General features: G+C 44.5%; 1 protein-coding gene across 5 annotated transcripts in view; it reads left to right on the forward strand.

The window, feature by feature from the left end:
• The window catches only part of BEND7 (BEN domain containing 7), a 78,558-nt gene that overhangs the window by 39,986 nt on the left and 12,475 nt on the right, over positions 1-26,097 (forward strand). For all 5 annotated transcript variants that reach the window (XM_082619547.1, XM_082619548.1, XM_082619549.1 and 2 more), the window contains 2 exons: positions 2,554-2,779; positions 24,618-24,737. In XM_082619547.1, the coding sequence (XP_082475673.1) occupies positions 2,554-2,779; positions 24,618-24,737 (346 nt within the window). The remainder of the gene's footprint in view (positions 1-2,553; positions 2,780-24,617; positions 24,738-26,097) is intronic.

Genomic DNA, 26,097 nt, shown 5'->3' on the forward strand with positions numbered 1-26,097 from the left:
TCTCGTCTAGTGAGCCCGACCTTAAACTCCTTCCACACGGAGGATGCTGAGTAAATATCGATTGATTGAGCCAGGGCAGTGTTCTCTAGGTAGCCTGCTCCCTGAGCTAGCATGGGCCCTGCGGGGAGAAGACTGGCGTGCCGGACCCGGGCAGGGCAGACTCCACACATGCTTCCTTTATGTGGGGATAAAAGACCTCAAAATCAATACTAGTCATTTTGAATGAATTCTTACATAGTGTTTTGTTGATTCTGAGAAAAATCTATCAGGGGCTAGTTGGGTGTTTGGCATTCTGAATGCAAAAGACAGTACACATTCTGAGAAACACAAACTCCAGAATAAATAAATGCAGTGTGAAAAGTGCCAGAAACATAGCTCGTAGAAATTACTCTGCATAGTGAAGAAAGAAGTGGCTAGTTCTGCCTGGTGGCTAGTTTAGGTCAGAGTCTCTCAAACCGGGTCCAAGTCCTACCAGATGGCTGAATTTTAAACACCTGCTTGGGGGTACCAGAATCCAGCAGAGATACCTGAACGAGAGAAGATGGTATGGTATCTTTCCCTTTTCTCTCTTGCAAATTTGAGGGCTACTGTACCCCCCCAGCCCGGGTCCTCAAATAGCTGTGAGTTGTGGTTTCTATAAAGTAGACTGTGGTCCTTTTTTTGTTGTTGTTAATGGCATCCAAATGATACAGAGCGCTTAGCAAAAATCTGTGGTCAGTTCATTTAGCGTAAAAGGTCTAAAGTCAGCCATAGGATGTGCAAAATCAAATTCTGATTATAAATAAAACTTCACCTTCGATTTTGATGGTAGAATTCTCTCAATTCTAACATTGCTACATTGAATCATTCAGCCAACGTGCAGTGAGTGCCGAGTGTACAGCTGCTGTCCCAGGAGCTGGGGGCACAGAAGGTCAGCCTCTGCAGACCTTCACCAGCACTGAGGTGCAAAAGTTAGGAAGCCATCCAGCAGCACTGTGTTCATAGTGATATTTACCAAGCATTCAGAGACCAAAAGCCAAATGGCAAAGTAGAGCGGAGAAGTAAGATGACTTTCTGGAAAATCCAGTTGAGAATTCCCTTTGGGAGCAACAGGGCCCCAAGTCATCCCCACGTCATCTGATTCATTTAAGCCCTTCTCTGAACCCTTTACTCTGACCGCAGGACAAACAAAAATAATTCCTACTCTCCAGGAGAAAAACTAGTCCCAAATCCTCACATTTCTAATAAGACTTAGAAAATCTAAAGTAGTATCAGGTTTGCAAAGTTTTAAATATGGTATCTAAGAAGAAGCTTTTATGATACATCCTAAGTGAAGTTTCCTTCTGACGTTTTTTCTAACAAAAGTTTACCAACTGCATTTCTTCACCTTAAAGTTATTATTTTAAAGTAGTCGTGTTATAATCAACAGTAAATGACTTAGCAGTTTAGATAATGACTAATGAACTTTTATCTATTTAACAAGAGTTTATTGAGTGCCTACAATGTGCCAGGCCCTAGAGATAACAAAGACTGAGCTCCAGGTAACAGGAAGGGCCGTGATCTAGTCAATAATTATAATATGGTATAATAAACAGCCATATAAGTATGTCAAGTATAAGTATGTCAAGTATATAAGTATAAGGAGGAGCATAGCTGCCTCCTCGGGAAAGAAACAGTTAGGAAAGGCTTTGAAAAGGAAATGGTGTGAGCTGGGTTGAAAGATGGGAAGGTGGGTTTAAACGTCCGTGGCATGTACATAGAGAATGTATTATCAGTGTCTGAGCTTATGTGGTAGAGTCCAAGTTGAAAGGGCCCTTATCAGCCTTCTGATCCAGTATCCCAGCCAGGAAATGCCCAGCAGGGAAGCACTGTGACTGGCACACTGGTTTTCCATTGGTGCTCTGGGATAGAGCTTCAGATTTTCCTCCCAAAAGCAGGGATCAGGGCACCTGCTCAGCATTTTCGTTTATATATTAGTTGACATAAGTTTTCACTGGAGGAAAAAAAAATACAGCTCCACAGCTTAAAACCACTGGCCTAGTGCCAAGAGCATGGGACCTAGAGGGTAGCCTCGTGTTCGTGTCCTTAGGCAAATGAGGTCAAATTATTTAACGCAGGAGAAAGTGATCTGTAAATAGTAATGCACTGAGTACATCTAAATTATTTTTAAGTCATTTTTGTTATGACCTCTTTGGGCCTGTGTTCCTTCCTTTACAAAATGAAGACGTTTCACCCAGAAGTCTCAAGTCCCCTGGGTAGCTCTAGAATTAAATGCTTTGGTAATTATCCAGCTTTCTGTTAACTTTTTCTAAGGACGAGAATGCTTTTTCAGTGAATCCTTTCCACTGCTTTTGACAAGACTTAATATTGGAATTAGAGCATCTCATTTGGGGAATTGTAACTAGTACTTGGTTTTGTAAATCGCAAACACTGGCACACAAAGCTGAGGCTGTGTGCTTTGCAGAGTATATGGCCATTGCAAGAGCTAGTGATGTTTTTTTTTTGTTGCACGTATGCCCAAAGTTGGGTGCTTCAAATCTTGCTTTTAATGCCATATTTATGTTCTTTTGGTAGCCAGAAGTGCAACTTGCTGAAGGCTTCGATGTGTTTATGCCTAAATCTCAGCTGGACTCTATACTGTCAAACTACACTCGCTCAGGAAGCCTTCTGTTTAGAAAACTGGTGTGTGCATTTTTTGATGACAAGACTTTGGCTAACTCCTTACCCAATGGGAAGAGGAAAAGAGGACTCAATGACAACCGGAAAGGACTAGACCAGAATATTGTGGGTGCAATAAAAGGTTGGTCTGCATCATTTCATTTTACGGGGTCTTTGTTAAGCTTTGCCTTCATTCCATAAAGATGCAGCTTCAAGTGTAGTAAATGAACTAGAGGCGAATTTAACTTGCCGCTGGCCATCTGCCCACCGGCCTGGCTTTTGGGGTGAGCTCCCTAACTCTCCGCCCCAAATACCACTAGAATTTGCTATTTCAAGGTGATGTTAATTTGTTAAAATCAGAATTTAAGAGCCAGTCTGATGTGCTGCAGAACTGAAAAGTTGTTCCTTAACTAACTTTGAAAATGAAAGTATTTTTTCCTTTCAGTCATTTCTAACTAAGAACTTCATCAAAACAGGATTCCTACTTAGATTTTTAGTTGTAAGTAAGAATAAAGCTGTGATGCTCTTTTGAAAAGAAGGTAAAAGAGTTCTCTCCAAAGTTCAGAAGTTGCTTTACTAGGTCACTGCTTCTAAATATACTTTAAATGGAAGTGATCCCACTGTGAAGCCAGACCCTACTCGGCTCCTTCTGGTTTTGTGACATGGAGTCGTGCCAGTGACATGCAAACAAGTCCCTGGGTCTCCCCATTAACACCTGTGAAGGGGTGTCTGAATCCCACTGCGTTACGATAGCCACGCAGGCGCACGTATGTGTAGATCCTCATTTACATCCAGGTCCACATCCTAGATGTACTGCATATTTTAAATTTAATTTTCCTTCTCATTTATTTCTTACTTTTAAAATGTCCTTGGGACTTCCCTGGTGGTCCAGTTGGTAAGACTCTGCGCTCCCAACGCAGGGGGCCCAGGTTCGATCCCTGGTCAGGGAACTAGATCCCACATAATGCAACTAAAAAAAAAAAAAAAAAAAAAAAAAGATCCTGCATGCCGCAACTAAGACCTGGCACACAGCAAAAATAAATAAATAAATATTTAAAAAAATAAAAAAATAAAATGCCCTTACGTAGGACTCTGATAAATGTAATTTTAGGTAACAGAAGTATTTAGATGTGATTTTTAGAAAGAAAGTAAATGAATTTGCAAATATAAATACAACTGCCATGAAAATGAAATTTCGGATCAGGCCTCAGTTACACCAGAATCACTGCTCGGGCTGTCTCTCCCTGCCCGGGTTGCCGTGTTGTCTGGCTGTGGACTGACACACAGAGCGCTGCCCCCCAACCCCTAGTCCCCTCACCGTGCAAAATGAGTAAATGAATTCAATAGCACTTGGAGGGTACTTGGAATCCCACAATTAACTTTGCAAAGTAATACGATTTTTAAATGGAGTTAGCAAGTACCAGGCAGCCTTTGTTCACGGCCAGAAGGACATGAGCCTTCATTAACAGAAAACTTCTCCTTCTTCAACAGAGTTTTTTCACTTAAAGTGACAGTTGAGTTGTATTAAGTAAGCTACAGAGGTATCACAATCTGTACCATTTCTGAAAAGAATGATTCAGCCTGAAGCGACACTAGAAACAAGATTACAGAATTTGACACATAGTCAATGATGTAACTAGGACTTGCTGAAGTGAAGAAGGTCCCATTTGGATTTAATATGGCTGGAACTTCTGGAAACATGGAGGGCAAGGCTGCTGATGCTTCTCATGCTGAAGCTTTTAAACCTGCTGCAATGTAGCCAGGGATTGTTTCAATTTTCTTTTTTTCCAGGGCAGTATATTAACAATATGAAAGTGTTTGGAAATTAGGGCATCATAAATGACTGTGTTCCATTTCAATGACAGAAGAGTTACCCTAATCATAGATGATAATGAAATGTATCATTACAAGTAGACTGATACGGGTTTTATGCTACCAGTTTCAATCTGGACTGGACATCATACCATAGTTTGAAAAAGTATATTAGAAACAGACAGAAAACATCCCTTAATCATCTTCACAGCCCTCCTCTTTAGCTAGAAATAAACATGGCAATGAGGGTTCTTCTGCCCCTAGTGCATAATAAAGCAGATTATTCAAACCAAAGAACTTACACTTTTCATACTCTTCTTTTATTGTTGAATTAAACCTGGCATTAAAAAATTCTGTTAGAACAACAAAGTAACTTTAAAACAGACCGAAATCCACCCATAAGGCACGAACAACCTAAAGCCACAGATATTGTATCTTCACTCGTTTACTTGCCGTGTTGATTCATAGAAATATTTCAATTTTGACTTTTTTTTCCTTGATTACAAAAATAACACATGCTTGTAAAAAATCCAACCCATAAAAAAACATAGACAGCTGAAAGGCCTCCATCATCCTGCTCTTCAGAGGGTACCGTGTACATTCCTACAATCCTCATTCAAAGTATGAATGTGGCGTCAGGTTTGTCTCTCTTACGAAGACATCCTGTTCATACTGATCAGCCAACGTTCTACCTGATTTATTCTGACAATTTCTTACAAGCGCCTTGAGAAGAAGCTTTGTCTTCCTATTTTTTATTACCTGTTGCACTTCACCGAGAGCTCTACACACAGTCCGCTTTCCATAAATACACGTTGGGTGAGTGAATGGACATAGGTTTTTATTTTTCATCTTGACTTTGCCCTTAACTTATTGACATCATGGACCTAGTACTAAACATCCATCCTCAGGTCTTCTCACACCTAATTTGGAAGGATTGATGTCAAAATGTGGCTGTAAATTTCTACCACTTAATAAAGTGGTAGAAACAAACAAACAAAAAAAATGGAAACCAACACTGAATATAAATGTGAATACAATTCTCTTCATTCCCTAATATTTTTTTTCTTTTCATGCCATACTTTGACTCGCTAAAAGTTTATTAACCCACACACTATACTATAAAGCGATTTTTGGAAGTAGCTATTAACTGAAGGTCTTTTTCTTTTCTTTAACAAGAGAAAAAAAATCACACAAAATTTAATACCATGTATACATGGGAGAGACCCAGGAAATCTGAGCAACTCCTAATTGACGGTCTTATTGAATAATCATACCCAGTTTTTCATGCTATTATTAGAGTTAAAAAAAGAAATTTATTTCCCTAACCAAGTCTTTCGAATCTGAGTAGTCTGGCAAAGCGATAAAGTTGTTTCTTTCTACATAGTAATGGCAAGGAGACTACTCATGTTACTACTGCTGTCTACCACATATTTTGAAAAGATTTTGCAAATACTAAATACTCAGTGTTTCTTCCTCCATCCTTTATGGGACAGTGCACCAATACTGTATTAATTTGAAAAGTTCTACAACCTAGGAATATACATAGACTGGTTGATTTTATGAAACCTTCAGTAAAAACAACAGTGGAGGCTGGCTTTTGTTTCAGACAAAGTGATGAAGTTGGTTAAGACAAGAATGGGAAACAAGATAAGGAAAACCTGTAAAATGCTCATGAACAGGAACAGAAATGGACTGAAAAAGCAGAGTTTATCGTGGGATTGTTAACATATCTCTTCATAGTTATAATTAATATTCCCCATGGTATAGTATCTTGAAAAATATGTATAAGCCTCTTTGTAGAGATCATGCTTTTCACAGTCTCATCTGTTTTATGGTAGGGACCACTTATTGGTAATTCACTAAAAATTCATTTATAGGTATGACCCAAGGTGTTGATGATGAAAGGATCCTTAATTAGAAACTTTCACCTGAGCACTTTGTTTTTTTTTTTTTTTTTTTTTTTCTTTTTGCGGTATGCGGGCCTCTCACTGTTGTGGCCTCTCCCGTTGCGGAGCACAGGCTCCGGATGCGCAGGCCCAGCGGCCATGGCTCACGGGCCCAGCCGCTCCGCGGCATATGGGATCCTCCCAGACCGGGGCACGAACCCGTATCCCCTGCATCGGCAGGCGGACTCTCAACCACTGCGCCACCAGGGAGGCCCTCACCTGAGCACTTTGAATTTAACTCTGGGAAGAAGCAACTTAGGCTCTTATTAAGTGGAGTCTTAGGTTTTGGTGCTAAGGATCGTTTAGTATCCTAGATTTAATTTGGAAATGATGTTACAGCCAGGATGCAGAATGGAGGTCAGGACCCAGGTGTACTCTCCTCCCTTTCTGCTTTACCTGCCAAAGACCACCTAGTTCTTGGTGTCCTATGCCCAGGAGACCACACAGGGTGACCTAGCGAGAGTTATCAGATATTGACGTAATCACTGCACCTCTGAATGCTCTTCAGAAAGTGTAGTTGCAGTAAAGCCATTTTTAGAACCTGGGTTATGGTTTTTAATTCAGCTTCATAGTGATTAGCTGAGAAAGTTTTATTACTATCAAACCGCACTAGGTTTTGGAGTCCTCTCGCATTCAAAGGAAATGACGTCTCCTTATCAAGTGCAAGAACCACTCTACTACCCTTCGTTCACTCCATGTATCACAAAGTGCACTGCTGCTCTGGGGGAGCATCAGTGCTGCTGGCCAGCCGGGATGGCCCGCGGGGATCAGAGCACCCTGGGCGGGAGCCCTCCTCGGGTGGTGGCGCTCCAAACACTCGACTATGCTTCTGACACTTCATGTGACCTCACCCTTTCATAGGCTCTGCTGAACAGACCACCAAAACCTCTCCTTTTATTCCAGCAACTCTAGAGACACGTAGGGTCTATATTTCCCATTTTGGAACTCCTTTATTTTCCATTTTTATTGTATATCGTCACTCATTTCCTTGGATTTATTCCCCAAAAGTGAATAGCTGTTTTCTATCTGATCTCAAATAGACTTTAATATGTTTGGGAGAGGAATCGACATCTGATTTCTTATTTCTTGATAGTAACTTCTGCGTGTTCTGAGAACTCCCTGTAAGAACAAGGCTGAAAAAAAAAAAAAAAAAGAAAGAACAAGGCTGAAACATCAGCTTGGATTCGAATATCCCTACGATGTTGATGAGTTTAGTTCCATTTATGGGAGAGGAAACTGAGGCTCTGAGAAGTTAAGTAAACATAAAGGAAACAACTAGTAAGTGGGAGAGCCAAGATTTAACCCCAGGCCTCTCTCACTCCAGGGCCCTTACTTCATACCTTCTATGAGGACTATATGAAAAGAAAGAAAGGGGTCTCAGCTTTAAATTTCTATCTTAAAATTTAGCACTTTGGATTCTTTATAAATTCCACTGGGAAGGTGGCCATACTAATGATTTTATTTATTTATTTATTTATTATTTTTTTTTTTTTTGCGGTATGCGGGCCTCTCACTGTTGTGGCCTCTCCCGTTGCGGAGCACAGGCTCCGGATGCGCAGGCCCAGCGGCCATGGCTCACGGGCCCAGCCGCTCCGCGGCATATGGGATCCTCCCAGACCGGGGCACGAACCCGTATCCCCTGCATCGGCAGGCGGACTCTCAACCACTGCGCCACCAGGGAGGCCCCATACTAATGATTTTAAATGACTGCTCAGTTGTTGTGTTCTATTCAGAATGAATTTCTAGGTAAAGCTTAGCTGTCCTTCAGTTTATTAACTAGCTTCAGGGCAGGTCTTCCTTTGAAGACAGTGAGAATCAGTCCCATCATAGTAGAGGGAAAAATAGAAGTGTGATCCCTTCCCTAGGGAAAGAGACTCTTCCAGTGCACAGAACCACAGAGAAAGAGTGTGCAGGTTGCCCTGCGTGGAAGTAGTCTTCCAGCGTTGCATGTAAATTCAATTCTAGTTGAAGTGTTTGGCCATTGGAACCAGTTGATAAATACTTTCATTCAAGAAATCCTTTTGGAAAATGAATATTCATTTGTTAACTAATCTGTTCAGATTTTTGCATATCAGATCAGCTTAAAACAGGATAGACCTGAATAATATATGACAACAAAATAATCTATAACGACTATTTAATGACATCAGATTCATAGCTTGTCTGTAACTATTACCTAGTTGTTGTTGTTTGCATTCTCCCTCTTTTTATGGAGGCCCAGTGACGGGTGGGTGATGTTGAGTCTTGGTCATTCCATACGCAGAGCCCTGTGTGTCCAGCCCCTTCCATAGCTGGTCTCATATTTCAGTGTGCACCAGAATTACCTGAGGTATTGGTTCAAAATTCCCAGATTTCTGGGTCCCATCCACGGAGATTAATTCAGTAGGTGTAGGGTAATCCCAGGAATCTGGATTTTGAACAAGCACCTGCAGGTGACTGGGGCAGGCTGTTTCCAGACCACCCTGGGAAGAGCAGTGCCATCCCAGCTCCGACGCTAACCGCTGGTTCGATCGGTCACGATCTGTACTGGCTGCACAGCCCTCCTGCACACGTTCGTCTTCCTCTGTTGCTAAGAGCACCCCTTTTCTGTAGGCTGCCCTGTGTCTGTCCTGGAGCAAATGAGAAGATAACGTGTGTCAGCGGCTCTCATCCGATGACTCTCCGGGGCTTAAACTGATTCTTCTCTGGTGTGTTACACAAGGGCCCTGGTTTCAGACGAGCCCGCAGTGCCTCCCAGGACTTGAGTGGTTATAACTGCCTCGTTTACCAAAGTGGAAGAGGAGCACTGCCAGACTTCAGCGCGAGTCTAGCAGGCGGAGCAATAAACAAATGTGTAGTTTTCTGTGAAGCTTTATCATCACTACAGAAAATGTCATCTCCGTTCTTGGCAAGCGCTCGGCCCGGCTCCCCGATGGCATATTTGAAGCACTGAGCCAGCCAACTTCCGCAGCAAACAGTGCGATACATAAGACCCACTGGTCTTTGCCTCTTTTCCCATACTGGATAAGTCACGAGAGCACCAAAACGTTGGCAGTATTTTCACTGACCTCACAAACGTATAAATCATCAGCAGGCATGGCGTTGCTGTTAACCACACTTGTGCTTACAACGCACCCACTGTGAGGCAGGAATGGGTGACAAAGACTAGAGAGGCGTGGCCCCTGACCTTCACGAGCGTGCAGTCCAGCGGAGTGACAGACGTGTAAACGGTGAGCCAGGACCTGGAACCGTCTCCAAGAGAGAACAGAATAAACGTCAAGTGCCCATCATTCACGGAGGGAGAAAGCACAGAGGCTGGAAGTTCCAGTAAGAGAAGGGCTCACGGAACAGGTGACATCAGAACCAGACCTTGAAGGATGAGCGGTGTCCCAGATGCAAAGAGAATGGAAGAGGTCAATTTACAGAATAATTTCAATGCGGCTTCAGTGAAGTAAGACACTGGGTGAAAGCCTTTCGCCTCCAGAACTGTTTAAAGTCTATTCTAAGCGTTGGGCCTTGAGTCCTCACCAACCCGTTCACCTTTAAGCGTTTAACTTCATGTATATCAATGCCATTGCAATGGACGCAAACACAGTTTGCCCCAGGGGTTTTCAGCTGGGGCTGTCCTTCTTAAAGCTGCCTCGGCCCCATCCCAGACTTAATGAACCAGAATCCTTCAGCTTGGGGCCAGAGAGAGTGGCAAGACTGTCCCTGCTTTGTCACTGGTCTTCCGTAAGCTCAGAAAAGGAACCTCTCCTTCCTCAAAATGACAACTCTATCCGCGTAAGGAGCAAAGGGAAACGTGGAGACATTTGTTAAGAAGGAGTCTGTGGCTTTTGTTGATCTGTCTTCAGCCCATCACACCACGGATGGCAACCCATTGTGGATTAACTCGCAAGGACTCAGTTCTAAGTCCCGGTTACTGAATTCTCACCCAGCCTGCTTTTCATTACAGAAACAGCCTCCTGTCAAACGAGATGAGTTTCTGTCGCACAAGCAGGGTCACTATAGCCTGACTGTGTGTTTTGCAACGTTATGGGCACCCTTCCCCTGGTGGACGTTGCCGATTTGTTTATTTATTATGACAGTTTTCTGGCAGAGGCAAGTCAGTTGTCCCAAGGAAGGGGCGACTTTCTAATTTGCATCATGGCATGACGTGGGCTAGCCACAGCCCTGAACCTGGCAAACAGTGTTTTCTGTGTAGCCCATCTCTTTTTCCTTTAGATCCCTGAATTGTGTGGCTGATCTGAAACGCTCACGGGCATCTTCAGGTAATGCCACATCTCTCCTAGTTTCTTTCCCACTGCTGGGAAGCAGAATTGGATAATGAGTCCAAAATTGGTCAAATTGCATTCCTCGTAGCTTTTCTCCTGGACCTATCGTTGGTGCTAGTGATCTGGCAATTATTTTTTTTTTTTTTTTTTTTTTTTTTTTTTTTTTTTTGCGGTATGCGGGCCTCTCACTGCTGTGGCCTCCCCCGCTGCGGAGCACAGGCTCCGGATGCGCAGGCCCAGCGGCCATGGCTCACGGGCCCAGCCGCTCCGCGGCACATGGGATCCTCCCAGACCGGGGCACGAACCCGCATCCCCTGCATCGGCAGGCGGACTCTCAACCACTGCGCCACCAGGGAGGCCCTGGCAATTATTTTAATTCATTTCCACGAAGAGTTATTGCCTCTCTCATACAAGGTATGCTGCAGAAATCTGAGAGACTCGGGAACTGACATTTGCTGGGATCGCTGCCCTAGAGGGGTTTATGCAGCCGATCATGGAATAGTTGCTGTCGCTGTAGTACTAGGGATTGATGGTAAGCCCACAAGAAAAACTAAGGATCTATGTCAGCTTCCATTAAGAAAATGCCTCAAAATCCATAGACCTTTATTTAAAATTGAACTGAAAGCTGTCATCTATTGTGGCTGCCTTGAAGACATCTTTGTAGAAGAGCAAGCCTGGCTGCATCTGTCCGGTTAAAAGCATCCTTAGAAGAGAGAGACGCTGCCTCTTGGAATTAGTCGGGTTTTCTCACTGACTGCTCCTTGAGTCAAGTCTTCTGTTATGCTGACTGTGTTTCCAGGTTCTTCTTTCTGGTGCTTCTGGCTCTTGGTTAGATTTTGACACTTTTCCATCATCGGCTCCTGGGATTTCTCAGAACCCTGGTGCCCCTGCATCCACCCTGTCCCTTTGGTCACAGAGCACATCCAGTGTTGGTTATGTTATGTACATGTCTCCCCCAGCCTCTTCATCTCCCCCCGTGTGGAGGCAGCTTAGCCATCTACAACTAAGTGCGGGCAAATCCTAAGTAGAAATGTGGACAGAAGCCAGGAGCAAGGGAGACAGCTGACAGCAGGGACCGAGGCACGCAGGATATCCAGCCTAACCACCAGGCATGGGGGCCTGTCCTGGCCTCTTTCTAGAGTCAGGCGTGGTCCTTCTTACCCACACGTGTATCACCTGAAAGGTGGCCTGGGGCTTCTAACACTAACACCCCCTAGCAGACACATTTTTTTTTTTTGCAGTACGCCGGCCTCTCACTGTTGTGGCCTCTCCCGTTGCGGAGCACAGGCTCCGGACGCGCAGGCTCAGCGGCCATGGCCCACGGGCCCAGCCACCCCGTGCCATGTGGGATCCTCCCAGACCGGGGCACGAACCTGTGTCCCCTGCACCGGAAGGAGGACTCTCAACCACTGCGCCACCAGGGAAGCCCGGACATACACATTTTTTAAAACAAGCTATTTATTCATTCATTCATTTATTTATTCATTAATTCCTTTACTGAGTGCCTCTGTTATATAGCAGGCTCTGGGTAGGATCCACTCCCTGTCCTCAGTGAGCTGAAAGTGTTAGTATGGGGAGTAACTGGTACGAGTAGAGAACAGAGGTCAGGGGAGATAGAAACGCAAATAGTTTATTGATGTAGCAGACACATTAATTTTCACAGAGGCATCAACATTCTCCTACTTTTCAAGTTTGAAAGTTCAGAATCACCATCAATGCTTTTTTTTTTTTTCTTCTGCTACTAATCCCACTTCACAACCCGGTCCCGTCAGTTCGTTTTTTCCCTCCTCTCCCATTCACCGGTCTCTGGCTTCTCTGACACCATCCTAGTCCAGCTGTCCATCACCTTGTCCCTGAAGTTCGGCAGAAACACTCTTTAAATATCCTCCCTGCCCCTCATTTCTTCTTCTGTAAGACAAGAGTTCATGACGTTTTTCCTACCGCTTCTTTGCCCATGAAATCAAGTGCAAACCCTGGCCTTTCCCAGACTTCCCATAACTTGGTTTTCCTCTCCTCCCAACCACATTTCCCTGGGCTCCTACCCGGCGACCCAGCCCAGCACTGACACTGTTCCTCAAGCATCACAAACTCGTTTTGGACTTTGAGTTGTGCCGTGTTCCCCAGGGCTACAGTGCTCTTTCTCTCTTTGTAGACAAATCCAGCTCATTCTTCTTGGTCCGGCCCAAGTCTCATCATCTCTCCCATGAGACTTTCTCCTGATGCCCGAGCCTCCACTGATTTCTCCTTTCTCTAAATTCCTATGGCACATGTTACCTTTAGACAGCTTAGCAATACATCCTGACCCTCAGCTTTGCTACTCATGGTTTATGTGAAGGATGGCTGTATCATTTACTGCCCAAACTGGGACTCTTTTGAGTGTGAAAATGGTGCTGTTAATCATTTCACCAGGAAAACAGACATTTTGAACTATCCTGGGCAAATCAGGATCTCTGGTCATCCTACTTGTGTTTAGACATCTTATCTTTCCAACAAGACTGTAAGTTCCTAGGGAGCCAATCTTACATGGGGAATATCTGCTTTGCATATTCTGTGGCATGTGAAACACAATTAACGATCAATAAATGCAGGAAGGAAAGAAAGAGGGATGGAGGGAATCAGGCAGTCAATTCATCCTCACTGACAAAGGTGGTTTCTTAAAAATCAAAACACAACTCCAGGACTTCCCTGGTGGTGCAGGGGTTAAGAATCCGCCTGCCAATGCAGGGGACAAGGGTTCGAGCCCTGGTCCGGGAAGATCCCACATGCCGCAGAGCAGCTAAGCCCGTGCGCCACCACTACTGAGCCTGCGCTCTAGAGCACGCGAGCCACAACTACTGAAGTCCGTGTGCCACAACTACTGAGCCCGCGTGCCACAACTACTGAGCCCACGTGCCTAGAGCCCGTGCTCTGCAACAAGAGAAGCCACCGCAATGAGAAGCCCGCGCACCACAAGGAAGAGTAGCCCCTGCTTGCCGCAACTAGAGAAAGCCCGCGTGTAGCAACGAAGGCCCAATGCAGCCAAAAGAATAAATTACATAAATAAATAAATAAATTTATTTTTTAAAAAACACACAACTCCACCCCATTGGATGTATACAAGGCATGAATAACAGGACAAGCACACAACCTCTCCATGACCAGCTGGAAGAGGGCAGCTGAAATTCGAGAAGGCAGAATGTAAGTTTGAAGATAGAAGAAAAACAGCAACAGACCAATCAAGTGGTGCAAGTACTCAAGAAGGGTATAAATCGTGTCAATCAAAACCATCAAGGCGATCCTGAATATAAAACCTTATTTGTATTCCATGGGGGCTCTGAAAGCGTGGATTACTGTTAAATGTCAAGGAGCAGTCTCCACAACGCGCAACACAGGAAGTGTAGTTTCTCTCACTTTCATCCATTCCAGAGAGTAATCATCTCCAAAAGGTAAAGTAAAATAAGTTTCTTGTGGGATTTGGATTTTAAATAAATCCCAAATGGAATCCCTAAGCAGGCTAAATGTGCCATTTTCTGTCTTTACCATCTCAAGCCTTCTTGATATATCTGTATACTTATCCATCCCTGTGTTTCTTTAGCCATCCATCCTGATGGCACCTTGGTGCCTCAAAGAGAGTATCAAGGAAAAGTTTGAGAACTTTTTTATTGTCCGCCTCAATATAAGCCCCCAATTTCCTCCAAGCTGATCTCAATTAGAAGGGAGTTGTCACCGTTAAAAAAGAACAGGAAACAAAATCTGAGGCATCAGCCCTGACCTAGTGCCCAGCATCTTCACCCCAATGTTCACTCTGCGACATCGGCCACAGGTAGATGCAGGCACGGACGGGGCAAGCGTGTTGCTCTGATGACCTGATCCCCGTGGGCAAGGCCCGCATCACCCCCACTGCTCTCCCAGCTCATCATTCTTATTCTTCCCACCTTGGCCATCTCTGAATTTAGGTGGTTGTGAGGAATAGGATGGTCCTTGAACTTCCCAAAGCTGTCATAACTCATTCTGGTCCTGTGGCTGTTACTGGCTAGTGGGCGAACTCAGGACCTCATGGAATGACTTCGAAAGTTCACGTGCCAAGAAACCCTAGCTTTAAGAACTCAGAGAAAAACTCAGCACTTTCTCCTCATTCATTTCTGTAAAGAACAGATAAACATAGAAGCATTCTATGAAGCAGTGCTTGGGCACTTGGCGGACACGTGCTTTTGTGCCACTGACCAACTGTTTGAACTGATGATTCTCGACCTCTTAAATTTTGTTTCACTTGAGGCTCTCAGTTCCAGATCTATGAAATAAATGAGTTATACTACTTCCAAGATGCCTTCCAAGTAGAATTTCTATAAATCTATGATCTTGAAATATTTCTCTTTGCCAAAAAAAGGGGTAAAGAGTAAAACACCATTTTATCAAAGTTTGTTATTAACCAGATCTTAATATTTAGCAGGTATAATACATCCCCTTAAAATACACCAAGCACGTGAAACAAACGTGTTACAGCACTGCAAGCCGAAGGAAAGTGTTGTACTGCCCACTAGTCGTGTTGCAGATTAGGTCTGCTGAGGGCTTTGTTCAATAAAAATAAATTAGAATTAACTCTGTTTAATGTAAGACACCATTAAAGGCACTTCCTCTTAGACAGAGACCCCATTGTAGCAAAAACTAAATAAAGGGAGACAGAGGATACTGTTCTCTTCCTCCAGACTACTCTGGCCTCAAATCTTTGAGAATCACTGTGATTCCACAAGATTGTTCAAACCTCCAAGTCCCAACAAGTTTGGGGACAGTGAAAGGAGCATCGTGGGATGTAGGTTTACTCCCAACTCTGTCACGTAAGGTCTTGAAACATTACCTTCTCTTGAAAAAAAAAGAGTGAGGCTTGGCTAAATTTCCAAGTCTCTTCCAGTTCAGAAATACTATGGGTCAGTGAATTTTGTCCAAATTCTCATAATTAAATATGACTGGGAATCAGTTTTATGGATAACTAGATTGCTTTTCATTACAACAACCAACTGGAAGTTACAGCCCTGTGCAAGGATCAGCGTTAAGGGCCGAAGTATTCGGTGGCTGTTACTGGTAGCTATCACCCTGCTGGACCAGCTGATTCCCCTGCAGTCTCCTGCATATGCAATTCAGTAGGATATTCTGATCTCATCAGTCAACACATTACTGTTTGCGTGACTGTATTTCCTTATCTTTACTTCTAATCTGGAGACTTCATATTTAGGTGCATTCGTTGACAAACCACTATAAGTCTTATTGTTAAACCTGAAATGAACTCCAGGACTCCGTGTATTTCAAGGCCAATAGCTATTTACTGAAGAAACTCTTCCTTCAGTTCTTTCAAGTTAAGTCAAAGACCAGAGAAAAAGAGTTTCTCAGATTTATTCTTCCACAAACCATACACTTATGCTGCCTGTTATGTGCCAGCCATGAACGAGAGAGCTGTGATCTCTGCCCTTGTTGGGTTTATAGTCTAGGCAATCACTAGATGGTATTATTTAAAAATCACTGGTCAACGAACTCAGGGAGACCTTGCCTGAGAAGGTCGCATTTCAGCTGAGACCTGCAGGGTGATGGATTCCTGCCTCCACCTGTTCCTCCCAGCAGGCCGATCACCCAGTCTTCTGGTTCTCTTTTAAGGAAAGCTTTTGGTGCTCATCCTGAGAGAGTGTGTGTAAGGAGTGTGCTTGAGACTAGTCAGCACTGGCATTTCCATGGCCTCATCCTAGGAGACAGTGTCTGATTTCTTCATAGACTGATTGAAGAACAGCATTTGTCCCCATTAGCAGTAAGTAGTCTTGAGGTCAGAAGTGGGAATAATGGTATTCCTCTTCATCTTGAATGTGTTGAAGACATTTTCCATGATTCCTTTTCTCTCCGTCTTACCACTGAGATTGAAAACAGATGTTAGGTTTACTTCATACCCTCCCCCCACCCCACCTCTTTAGTTTTTTTAAGAATCAAAATGTTCCTCACCAGACTCTTTCTCCTCCCTGCTCCAGAGTAACGTGAAGCTGCTGTGAATCTTCCCTGTTCATGCTGTTTTTATTTTACTGCTTAAGTGTGTATCCATACCTCACATTTACTACCGTTTTGCGAATTTGTGAGTCTACATATTATACACGGCCTCATGCTGTACTTTTGCAAGTTTGTGTCTTTTTTTCTCAAGTTTATTCATATCAGTACCCTTACAAAACGAGTGTATTCATTTTAACTGCTCACCACTGTATAAATAAAGCACTTTCTTTCCCCAGCCTTCTGTTAAGAGACAGTTAAGTTAGTTGGTTCTCCTTGCTCACGATTTTCCATGGCAGGCGACGTGCAGTGGGCAGTGGAATTGAGTCTCGGGGTAGAAGCATCGTCAGCACCTCTAAGTGTTGCCAAATGGCCTTCTAAAGCCAACAGTATCACTTAGACATCCACCAGCAGTGGATACAAAATCCCATTTTTCCTCATTCTTGCCAACATCTGGTGTTAACAAATTTTACTCTTTGCCAGTCTGATTGGTCTCAAATGACACCTCAGTGGTGGGTTCCCTGGTAATTAACGAGGTTGAGCGTCCTTTCATATTTATTATTATTTGGTTATTTTGCTCCGTGAATTTCCATCATTTTCCTATTTTCCCATTAGGTTTTTGTTTCCTTATTGACTTACATGAATTCTTTCCTCTGTTACAGGTATTAAAAATATTTTTTCTCACTTTCCGACTTGTAGAAACTTTCTGGCAAAGTCCTTTATCATACCAAAGTTTAGATTTAACAGTCAGATAGATTACTTTATGCTTTGTGCATTTCTTGTGCCTTTTTTAAAATTTTTATTTATTTATTTATTTGTGGCTGTGTTGGGTCTTCGTTTCTGTGCGAGGGCTTTCTCTAGTTGTGGCAAGCGGGGGCCACTCTTCATTGCGGTGCGCTGGCCTCTCACTATCGCGGCCTCTCTTGTTGCGGAGCACAGGCTCCAGACGCGCAGGGTCAGTAATTGTGGCTCACGGGCCCAGTTGCTCCGCGGCATGTGGGATCCTCCCAGACCAGGGCTCGAACCCGTGTCCCCCGCATTGGCAGGCAGATTCTCAACCACAGCGCCACCAGGGAAGCCCTCTTGTGCCCTTTGTAAGAAATTCCCCCTGCCCTGATTATGTAATGACATTCTCTTTTTTTTTTCCAACAAAGTTTTAACGTTTTCTCTTTCGTATTCAGGTCTTTTATCCACCTGGAATTTACTTTTGCCTAAAATGTGAGGGAGGGATTGAATGTGTTTTTCTCTATGGGTCGTCAGTCATTTTAACACCATACTTCTTTTTTTTTTTTAACGTGAATTGTAATTCCACCTCTTTCGTAGACTAAGCTCCCCTTTTCCATGTTTAACTTGGCCTTTTATCTGCCTCTGAGCCAGTACTACACAGTTTTCATTAGTTTGGAATCGCAGTAATTCTTAATATCCTACAGGTCATGCCCTCCCTTTCTTCCCCTCCACCCCCATCTTTCCCTCCACATTTGGTCTCTTTTTCCTCAGGTACATACAGCCTTTAGTAATTCTTTGAATGCCGGTCTGTGTGACATAGTCTTTCAATCTTTGTTCTGCAGATGTCCTTATTTCACCCTCACTATACACCCAAGCTCCTGGAGTCCGTGTCCCTCTCCCTTCCATACCAAGGCCACCTGGGCCCCTTAATATGGGGGGACCATGATCTCACAGACCTGCCTGGGTCTCCCTCCCCCGTTGGTTGCCATGCTTCTGCTTTGTGTGGTTGATAGTAGAGCAGCATTCACAGCTCTCACATGGAAGCATTACCTTAGCTGTCAATTTGCCTCTACTGGAGAATTCGATCATTATTCTTTTACAGAATCTGTGTGCTCCTATACAACACTAAATTAAAAATTAATTAATTCATGTGGAAAATAATCCCTATTAGCTGTGCCATCTTGGGCCAGTTATTTAACCTGCCCGAACTTTGAGCTTGTCATCTGTCAAATAGGATCACAATACCTGTGCCACCAGGTTCTTGCCAAGATTAAATGAGATAGATAGATGGTACTTAGCACATGGGAGGTTTCAAATCATAGCTTGGAAAGAGTTGAAGGGAAGAGGGAAATGTGGGAGGGGCACTGGCTTTCATCCTCACTTGATGGGAGGAGGTGGGTACAGCCCGAAGGGAAACCTTGTCCGCTCGGGTTCTCTTTCTCACCCTTGACCCGGGCCCGCACAGCCTCAGGCAGTTTGGCAGATCTAACGAGGACCCTGCTTTCCCTTCTGCTTGATGTTAAGTCTTGATTTCCGCTTGTCTGTCTGACCAGAAGTTATCACTGAGTCAACAAATCAGAAGCTGGCCTCTCACAGCTGGCCGGAGTTGTAACCCAGTTAGAGGATTTCACAGTGAAATTAAAGCTCTCTAAGTCTTCTCCTGCTTCTTAAATTGTCTGTGTGATCCAGTGGCTTTCTTTAAACATCCGTACCGTATCCTGCTTTTCTCAGTGCAGAGAGCCAGAAAAACCCTCATGACGAGTCCTCTAGGAACTATCGTGTGAACAGACAGCTGTTTGGGGAACGCAGCCGATCCGCTCTGTTCCCAGCTCATCACGTGCAGACACGCTACACACCGCCATGTTCATTGATGATTATATTAGATGCCACGTTCCCAGGGAAGGATCCACTCAGCCACCACTAGCTTATTCATTACTGATACACAGTTAAAGGGCATGGCTCGAATGAATGCAAGCATCTGAGAAAAGTCCTTATTCACGTACAGATCAAATTGAACAGTTGTCATTTCCCTGGTGACTTCACATACGCTTTGTGCCTTGGGACCTCAAAGTATGTTAAGCAGAGTAGATGCTTCCACTCTTTTATTTAGTTTAATTGTTGGGCTTAATCCACTTGTTCAGATTATTTGGATTGTTTAAAATTATCCCTTGCTTCCCCTTAATATATTAAAACAGGAGAAGAGGGAAATTTATTTTTAGGACCTATTGCATTCTAAGGATAAAAGCAAATTGTTCTACTCTGGTTCTTAATGACCCACTATTAACATAGTAGGAAACCCAGCTCATAAATGCAGTACCTCTTTTCACATCATTACTCCTAATGGAACTATTACCAGGATAATAGCTTGACCTTTAGCTATAGATTCACATAGCAAAAAATATGTTCTGCTTACCCGATACCTCTATCCCCATAGCATATGGAGTGTTTTCAGATCAACACAATGACTGTCCTTTGGCCCTGTTCTCAGGACTCATCTGCGCATGTAACAGAAAGAATAGGATTTCGTCCTCTGTAGGTAGATTCTAGTTAAAAGTTTCTTTTAAGTTTGAGTGTAAGCCATGAACTAGAATGTCAATAATATGCCCGATGGAAATATTTGTTTGTAGAGGTATTTTTCGGAAAGCCCAATGCTTTGCAAGCAAAGGGAGACCCAGGAGGCAGAGATTTCCCTGGCTTCTTATGATTGAAACCAGATAACTTTTCACTGAAAGGAGAAAACAATAACCAGAAATTGTCACCTTTTGAACGATCAGCAGAATACTTGAGCTTAAAATGGTGAGAAAGATCCATTTGGAAGCCACCTACCCAGTGGTAGACCTTCCCTCTCTTTCTCCTGAACTAAGTCGTTGACACATGTGGTTGCCGGGAATCACTTTGATGTTGGCATAATCCAAATCTGTTTTGTTAATTTCGAATCTCTGCTTCCTAATGTGGGCTAATTTGGATGCATGCATTTCCCAATCTAAGAAGAGAGGGGTTGCTATGGAAATTAATTACATAAATAACATTACAAGGAAGGAGGGAGATGTTTACCTGCTAAGACGGTGTATTCAATCATTTCTGTGGTATACATTTTCCTATAATCGAATAGGGTGCCAAATACAAATATTTTCTTTTGTTCGTTAAAACACGATTTCAAGAACTTTTCGGCAGCCCTCTGATTAAGAAGTGTCATTGTGGGCATTTGAATGTAATAAAACCTTGTTTCTTTAACTATATGCTAGTAAGACGTCCTACTAGTTCAGATAGGCCTTTCTCCCCCAGTTAGCCTAAATATCTGAGCTATTGTATTTACTTCCATTAGAAACAAAAGTAGAAAATACGTTCGTGTATCTTCAAATGCTTATGGAGTTCTTAGTCCAGGGCACTGCAGTTACTGCTCTTAGGGAGAGAAAATAAACAAAGACCCCCGAAGACCCCTGTCTGTCATCTGGTACAGGAGATTCAGAAGCACCCCTACCCCAGGGATGCTGTCTGCTCTGCACCTCTCCCAGGTGGAGACGGCTTGCTCGCGTGCCCCATGTATCACCGATTGGGGAGCCTGGGTGCTATTCTCCCTGGACCTTCACCCTCCCTCCTCCTCATCTCTCCTCCTCTTCTCGGCTGGGGCAGGGATGGAGCCCTCCCGTCAGCACACCTCTGCATCTTCCGTCCTCTCGCTCCCAGGTCCTGCTGCCGTCCTGGATAACTTCACCATCCACATGAGAGATGCCGTGACCCCTAGCTAGAGTGTCCAGACCTCGTCCTCACGGACTTTCATCTCCACTACACTTCAACCCCACACCGTTGACCCCACGTCCCGCTCGCTGCCAACATTGGACGCTCCACCCTTATACTCTCAGTTGCCCCTTTTCCCTGGCATCTCCTTGCCAACCCCACTGATCTATCCATTCCCTGGTCTCCACAGATTTGCCCAAGTCTAAGCCATTTTCTGGCTTCACGCGCTTCCCAAGGAAGGGTGGGTGAAGAAAGCTGTCATTTCATCCCAGGGGGCATCGTTACCACCACCTTCAATGCTTTATATCCTGTCCTTCTGCCAAACCTGTCCGGTGAACTCCTAACCCTACACCAGCCCTCCCATCGGGGGTCTCCACCCCAGACGAGGAGCTGCCAGGTGCCTTGGAGAAAACACCCGCCCTATGGCGGCTGCCGCCACAGGCACGCAGCCCCGCTCCTACTCGGCATCCTGCGCCGTCGTCTGCTGCCTTCCTGTTCCTGTTCTCCTCTGGGCACTTCCAGACGTGCCCGCACTCCCCACGCCCTTCACCATTGAGTTCACTGAGGCGTCAGGAGCGATGAGGACCCACCTTGACCCCTTCTAAGTCCACCCCTGTCTTCCCCTCCTCTGGGTTCAGAGGAGGAAGCTTCCCTCCTGGCCCCGGTCGAGGGTAACCCCCCATCCCGCTCCCGAATGCCGAACCCCCCCCAGTTTCTCCGGTACATGGTCCCTTAGACTGTCCCCTCCTCCTCCCTGGATCCCCACTGGCCGCCTCCCCCATCCCCAGCCTTCCTCCCCCCAAGCCCACCGCCAGGCCTGGCGTCTGGAGAGTGTCATCTGTGGCCACCCTCCCCACGCCCTTGATGACGGCCTCCAGGGACCCTTTCCTCCCCTCTTTCCTGGCCCTTCGTCTGCGCTCGGGACTTCCGCCTGCACAAGACCACGCTTCTGGCTGCTTCCTGGACTCCCGTGCCTCAACCTCCTTTCACACCCGGGGGTCCTCTCTGCTCTGTGCTTGGCCAGTGCTGTTCACTTGAAAACTTCTCCCTGGTCACTGTTTTCTCTCTTGTCGTTTTAATGACCACATGTATGTTTGTGCCCCTCGAACCTGCATCTCCCTCCAGGACCCCTACCCTGAACCAAGGGCTTCTGTATTGAAATACCCGCCAGCTGTCCCCACGTGAGGACTCCGCAAACACCCCGAACTCAGCGTGTTCCAAATCACACCTGATGCATCTCGCAGCTCCCCTCACACACCTTCCTCCTGTATTCACCGGGCCATGGGATCCTCCAGGACTGCCAGTTCCTGATCTGTTCCCGTCACCCCTTCGTCTTCGCTAGCGCTGGCCCCGATTCCCGTGATCGCGTCGATTCCTGAAAGGCATCCCGTGCTCCCACCCCCTCCCACCCACCCGCCCCTCGCTGCCCTGCATCTCCTCCTGCACAACTGGATTGTTGATGTTTGTACACTCGGCCCCTCGGATCCACAGGCTCTGCACCTGTAGGTTCAACCAGCTGCCAATCAAAAGTATTTGAAAAAGAATTCCAGGAAGTTCCCAAAACCGACACTTACATTTGCCAAGGGCAGGCACCTATTGACATAGCATTTACATGGTATTAGGTATAATACGTCATCCAGAAATGATTCAAAGTACACAGGAGGATGTGCATAGGTTGTGTGCATATAATACACATTGTATATACGGAACTTGAGCATCGTGGATTTTGGTACCAGGGGGTCCTGCAACCCATGCCCCACGGAGTCCAGGGGATGACTGTTTATGACTTTTTTCCCTTCTTTCGTATTACTATTTCCTTAGGATAAATTTCTAGGAATAAGATTACCAGTCCCAAGGAACAACAGTTTTATGTCTCATTATATAGAACCATCTTATTTCCCAAAAGGGTTTTGCCAATTTACGCCAACAGTCATATTTGAGTGTGCCAGATCCACAGAATTTTATCAATATTAAGTATTAGCTTAATTGTTTTTCGAATTTAGTAGGTATAAAGTGTTTTGCAACTTGGGGGCTTACATATTATTTGAACATTTTTTGCTAAGTGTACTTTTTCCAGTTATCGGTGGAGGCTTGAAGCTGCTCTTTCATTTGGGTTGAGCTCGTCCTATCAGGGTAGGTTTAGTGCACCTAGCTCTGCTCATTCAAATGAAATGTTTATTTATTATTTTTATTTTTATTTTTTTTTGCGGTACGCGGGCCTCTCACTGTTGTGGCCTCTCCGGTTGTGGAGCACAGGCTCCGGATGCGCAGGCTCAGCGGCCATGGCTCACAGGCCCAGCCACTCCGCGGCATGTGGGATCTTCCTGGACCGGAGCACGAACCCATGTCCCCTGCATCGGCAGGCGGACTCTCAACCACTGCGCAACCAGGGAAGCCCAAAATGTTTTTTTTTTTTTATTCAATAGAAATTTTACAGTTTTAGGTAGTTGAATCTGTCAACATTTCCCTCTGTCCTTTCTTTTTATTTTTTTTTTATTATTTTTTGTGTGTGTGTTACGTGGGCCTCTCACTGTTGTGGCCTCTCCCGTTGCGGAGCACAGGCTCCGGACGCGCAGGCCCAGCGGCCATGGCTCACGGGCCCAGCCGCTCCGCGGCATGTGGGATCCTCCCGGGCCGGGGCACGAACCCGTGTCCCCTGCATCGGCAGGCGGACTCTCAACCACTGCGCCACCAGGGAAGCCCTATCCTTTCTTTTTAAAAGAAACCTTTAACATGTTAAAATTATCAATGTTTTAAATACCAAGGAGGCAGTGTGACGTGACCGCATAGCAGGCCTTGACCTTGAGGGGAGCAGGTGGAAAAGTGCTCAGGAATGATGTGTGCAGCAGAAAGGCCAACCCCAGGGCTGCGTGCACCGCCACACGCTGTGCGGCTGTACTACGATAACTGTCATGGCACGTGACTCCAGAGTTTCCTTTGTGCTTAGGAGGGAGCTCTCTCCTGGGAGCTGTTAGTACAGGATGCAAGAGGTGGACTCAAAGTCGGGCTGGGACTGTCACTAACACCCAACTGCACCGCCTCTATCGTGAGCGCCGATCGACGTAGCAGGAATCACCACGAGGACATCATCTTTTTGTGTAACGTTCCATTTGAGTTTGAGCTAGCCGAAAAGTGAAATATGTTGATACACTTGCAGAATTCTGTCACGGGGCCAATGGACCCCTAGGAAGCATTTTCTCCTCTGCCCTTAAGACACATACACATGGACGTGGAGCAATTAGAAAGAGTAGTTTCCGTAGAGCTACTTAATATCTGTCACCGGTTTCATTTGGAGGCACTGGACGTGGTGTGTAGGATGGGCCCTGCCAAGCTCCATCTTCACCAAAGGAATGCCATATGGATTTTGAGAATATCCACTGCAGAACTGACATCTTTTAGAAGTACACTCTTTTTTTTTTTTTTTCCTTCTTGGGGTATGTTCCTTTTTCAGATCTGCATATTTTCTTTGTTAAAATATTTAACAACGTTTCACATTTTCTTTCAGTCTTCACAGAAAAATACTGCACTGCTAATCACGTGGATAAACTTCCTGGCCCAAGAGACTGGGTTCAGATTCTACAGGATCAAATCAAACTGGCCAGAAGAAGGTTAAAAAGAGGCTCAGGTATGAATAAGCTGCAAGAAAATAATGGCAGAAGTGCTTTATCGAATTTTTAGATGATACAAAGTACAATTCTTTCCTCTCGGATACTTCATTGTCTTTTGTCTTTTAAAGGAGAAGCTTTATATAATGCGCTTTGGTTTCGTATCTTAAAATCTTAGTCAAATGATTTTGAAATTCACCTTAAGATTAAACAGTGAAAATTTTGTCAGGCCATTTACTCTAAATAGTACAAATGAAAAAGATTGCTAATCTCACTAGTGGTCTTATGTATGAAATGAGGTCTCTCTTTTGTGATTTGTTTCTATTGCCTATTGATTTTTATTTGTTTGGATCTGCATGACTTCATAAAAAGTACTAGTTGCTTAAGGTAAAAAAAAAGAAGATTCTGTGGAAATATATTTAATTGCATGGAAAGGTGTTCTTACTAAGTGAATAAAATAAATTAAAACACACACACACACACACACACAATAATCATCTTACCAGAAACACCATGTAAAATAGAAAGGGATTTTTAAGTCAGATATTTACTTTTTTCCTTTTTTTCTTTCAATCTGGGCTTGGTGGTTCTGGGATCATTCTTCCAGGAAAGGTGAACACCAGTTGAATTATGACTATTTAGAGTTGGTTATTTGAAATCTCGTTCTCCCCAAAGTGACAGTGGGAGAATTTACCAGTGAAGAATCCTTTTGAGGTCAGTTTTCTGCCATTATCTAGAGGCCACAAGCCTCTAGATACTATTTTTAAAAAACAAAACAAAAAACAACCGATCAAAACTCAGGCCCCCTGGCCTGCTAAGAGCCTTCTGGGCTTCTGTGGCTGTGGTGTGAGAGTTTGGGAGACAGGTTTTAGATGCCTGAATGTCACACTTTGGGGGTCCATAGAACAGCAGTGCAAACTCGTGAGACTGTCTGTAACACAGCCTCTTACTTGAACTTTCACTGTGAGTAGAAGTAACCGTGACCAAGCCTGCGGAAGAACCCAGCCACCAGCCCCGGGGAGGAGAGCTCCGGGCTCAGGCTGGGAGTGCCCTTGACTCGACAAGACACAGGGCACCGAGGGACCGAGTGGTTTTTCAGTGTGAAAAACCTTACAGTTCTATAAAAGTAGCTAGCAAGACGCTAAACTATCCAGCTATAACTGGATGAGTTTTTTTTTTTAATTAAAAATCTTCCCTCCCTCCTTTTTTAAACCTTTTGACTTCTTTTACACTTAACTGATGCTCTTTTTATAAAGAGCAATGGACTACTAAGATTTTTAATTGGTAACCAAATGGATTATTGCATTAGGTAACAAGTCACATCAGAGTCAGTAGATCTGGTTTCCAAGGCTCACGTCCGTTCTTCACCAGCTCTGGACC

The sequence above is a fragment of the Mesoplodon mirus genome (genome assembly GCF_964341445.2).
Source record: "Mesoplodon mirus genome assembly, chromosome: 4".
Lineage (NCBI taxonomy): Eukaryota > Metazoa > Chordata > Mammalia > Artiodactyla > Ziphiidae > Mesoplodon > Mesoplodon mirus.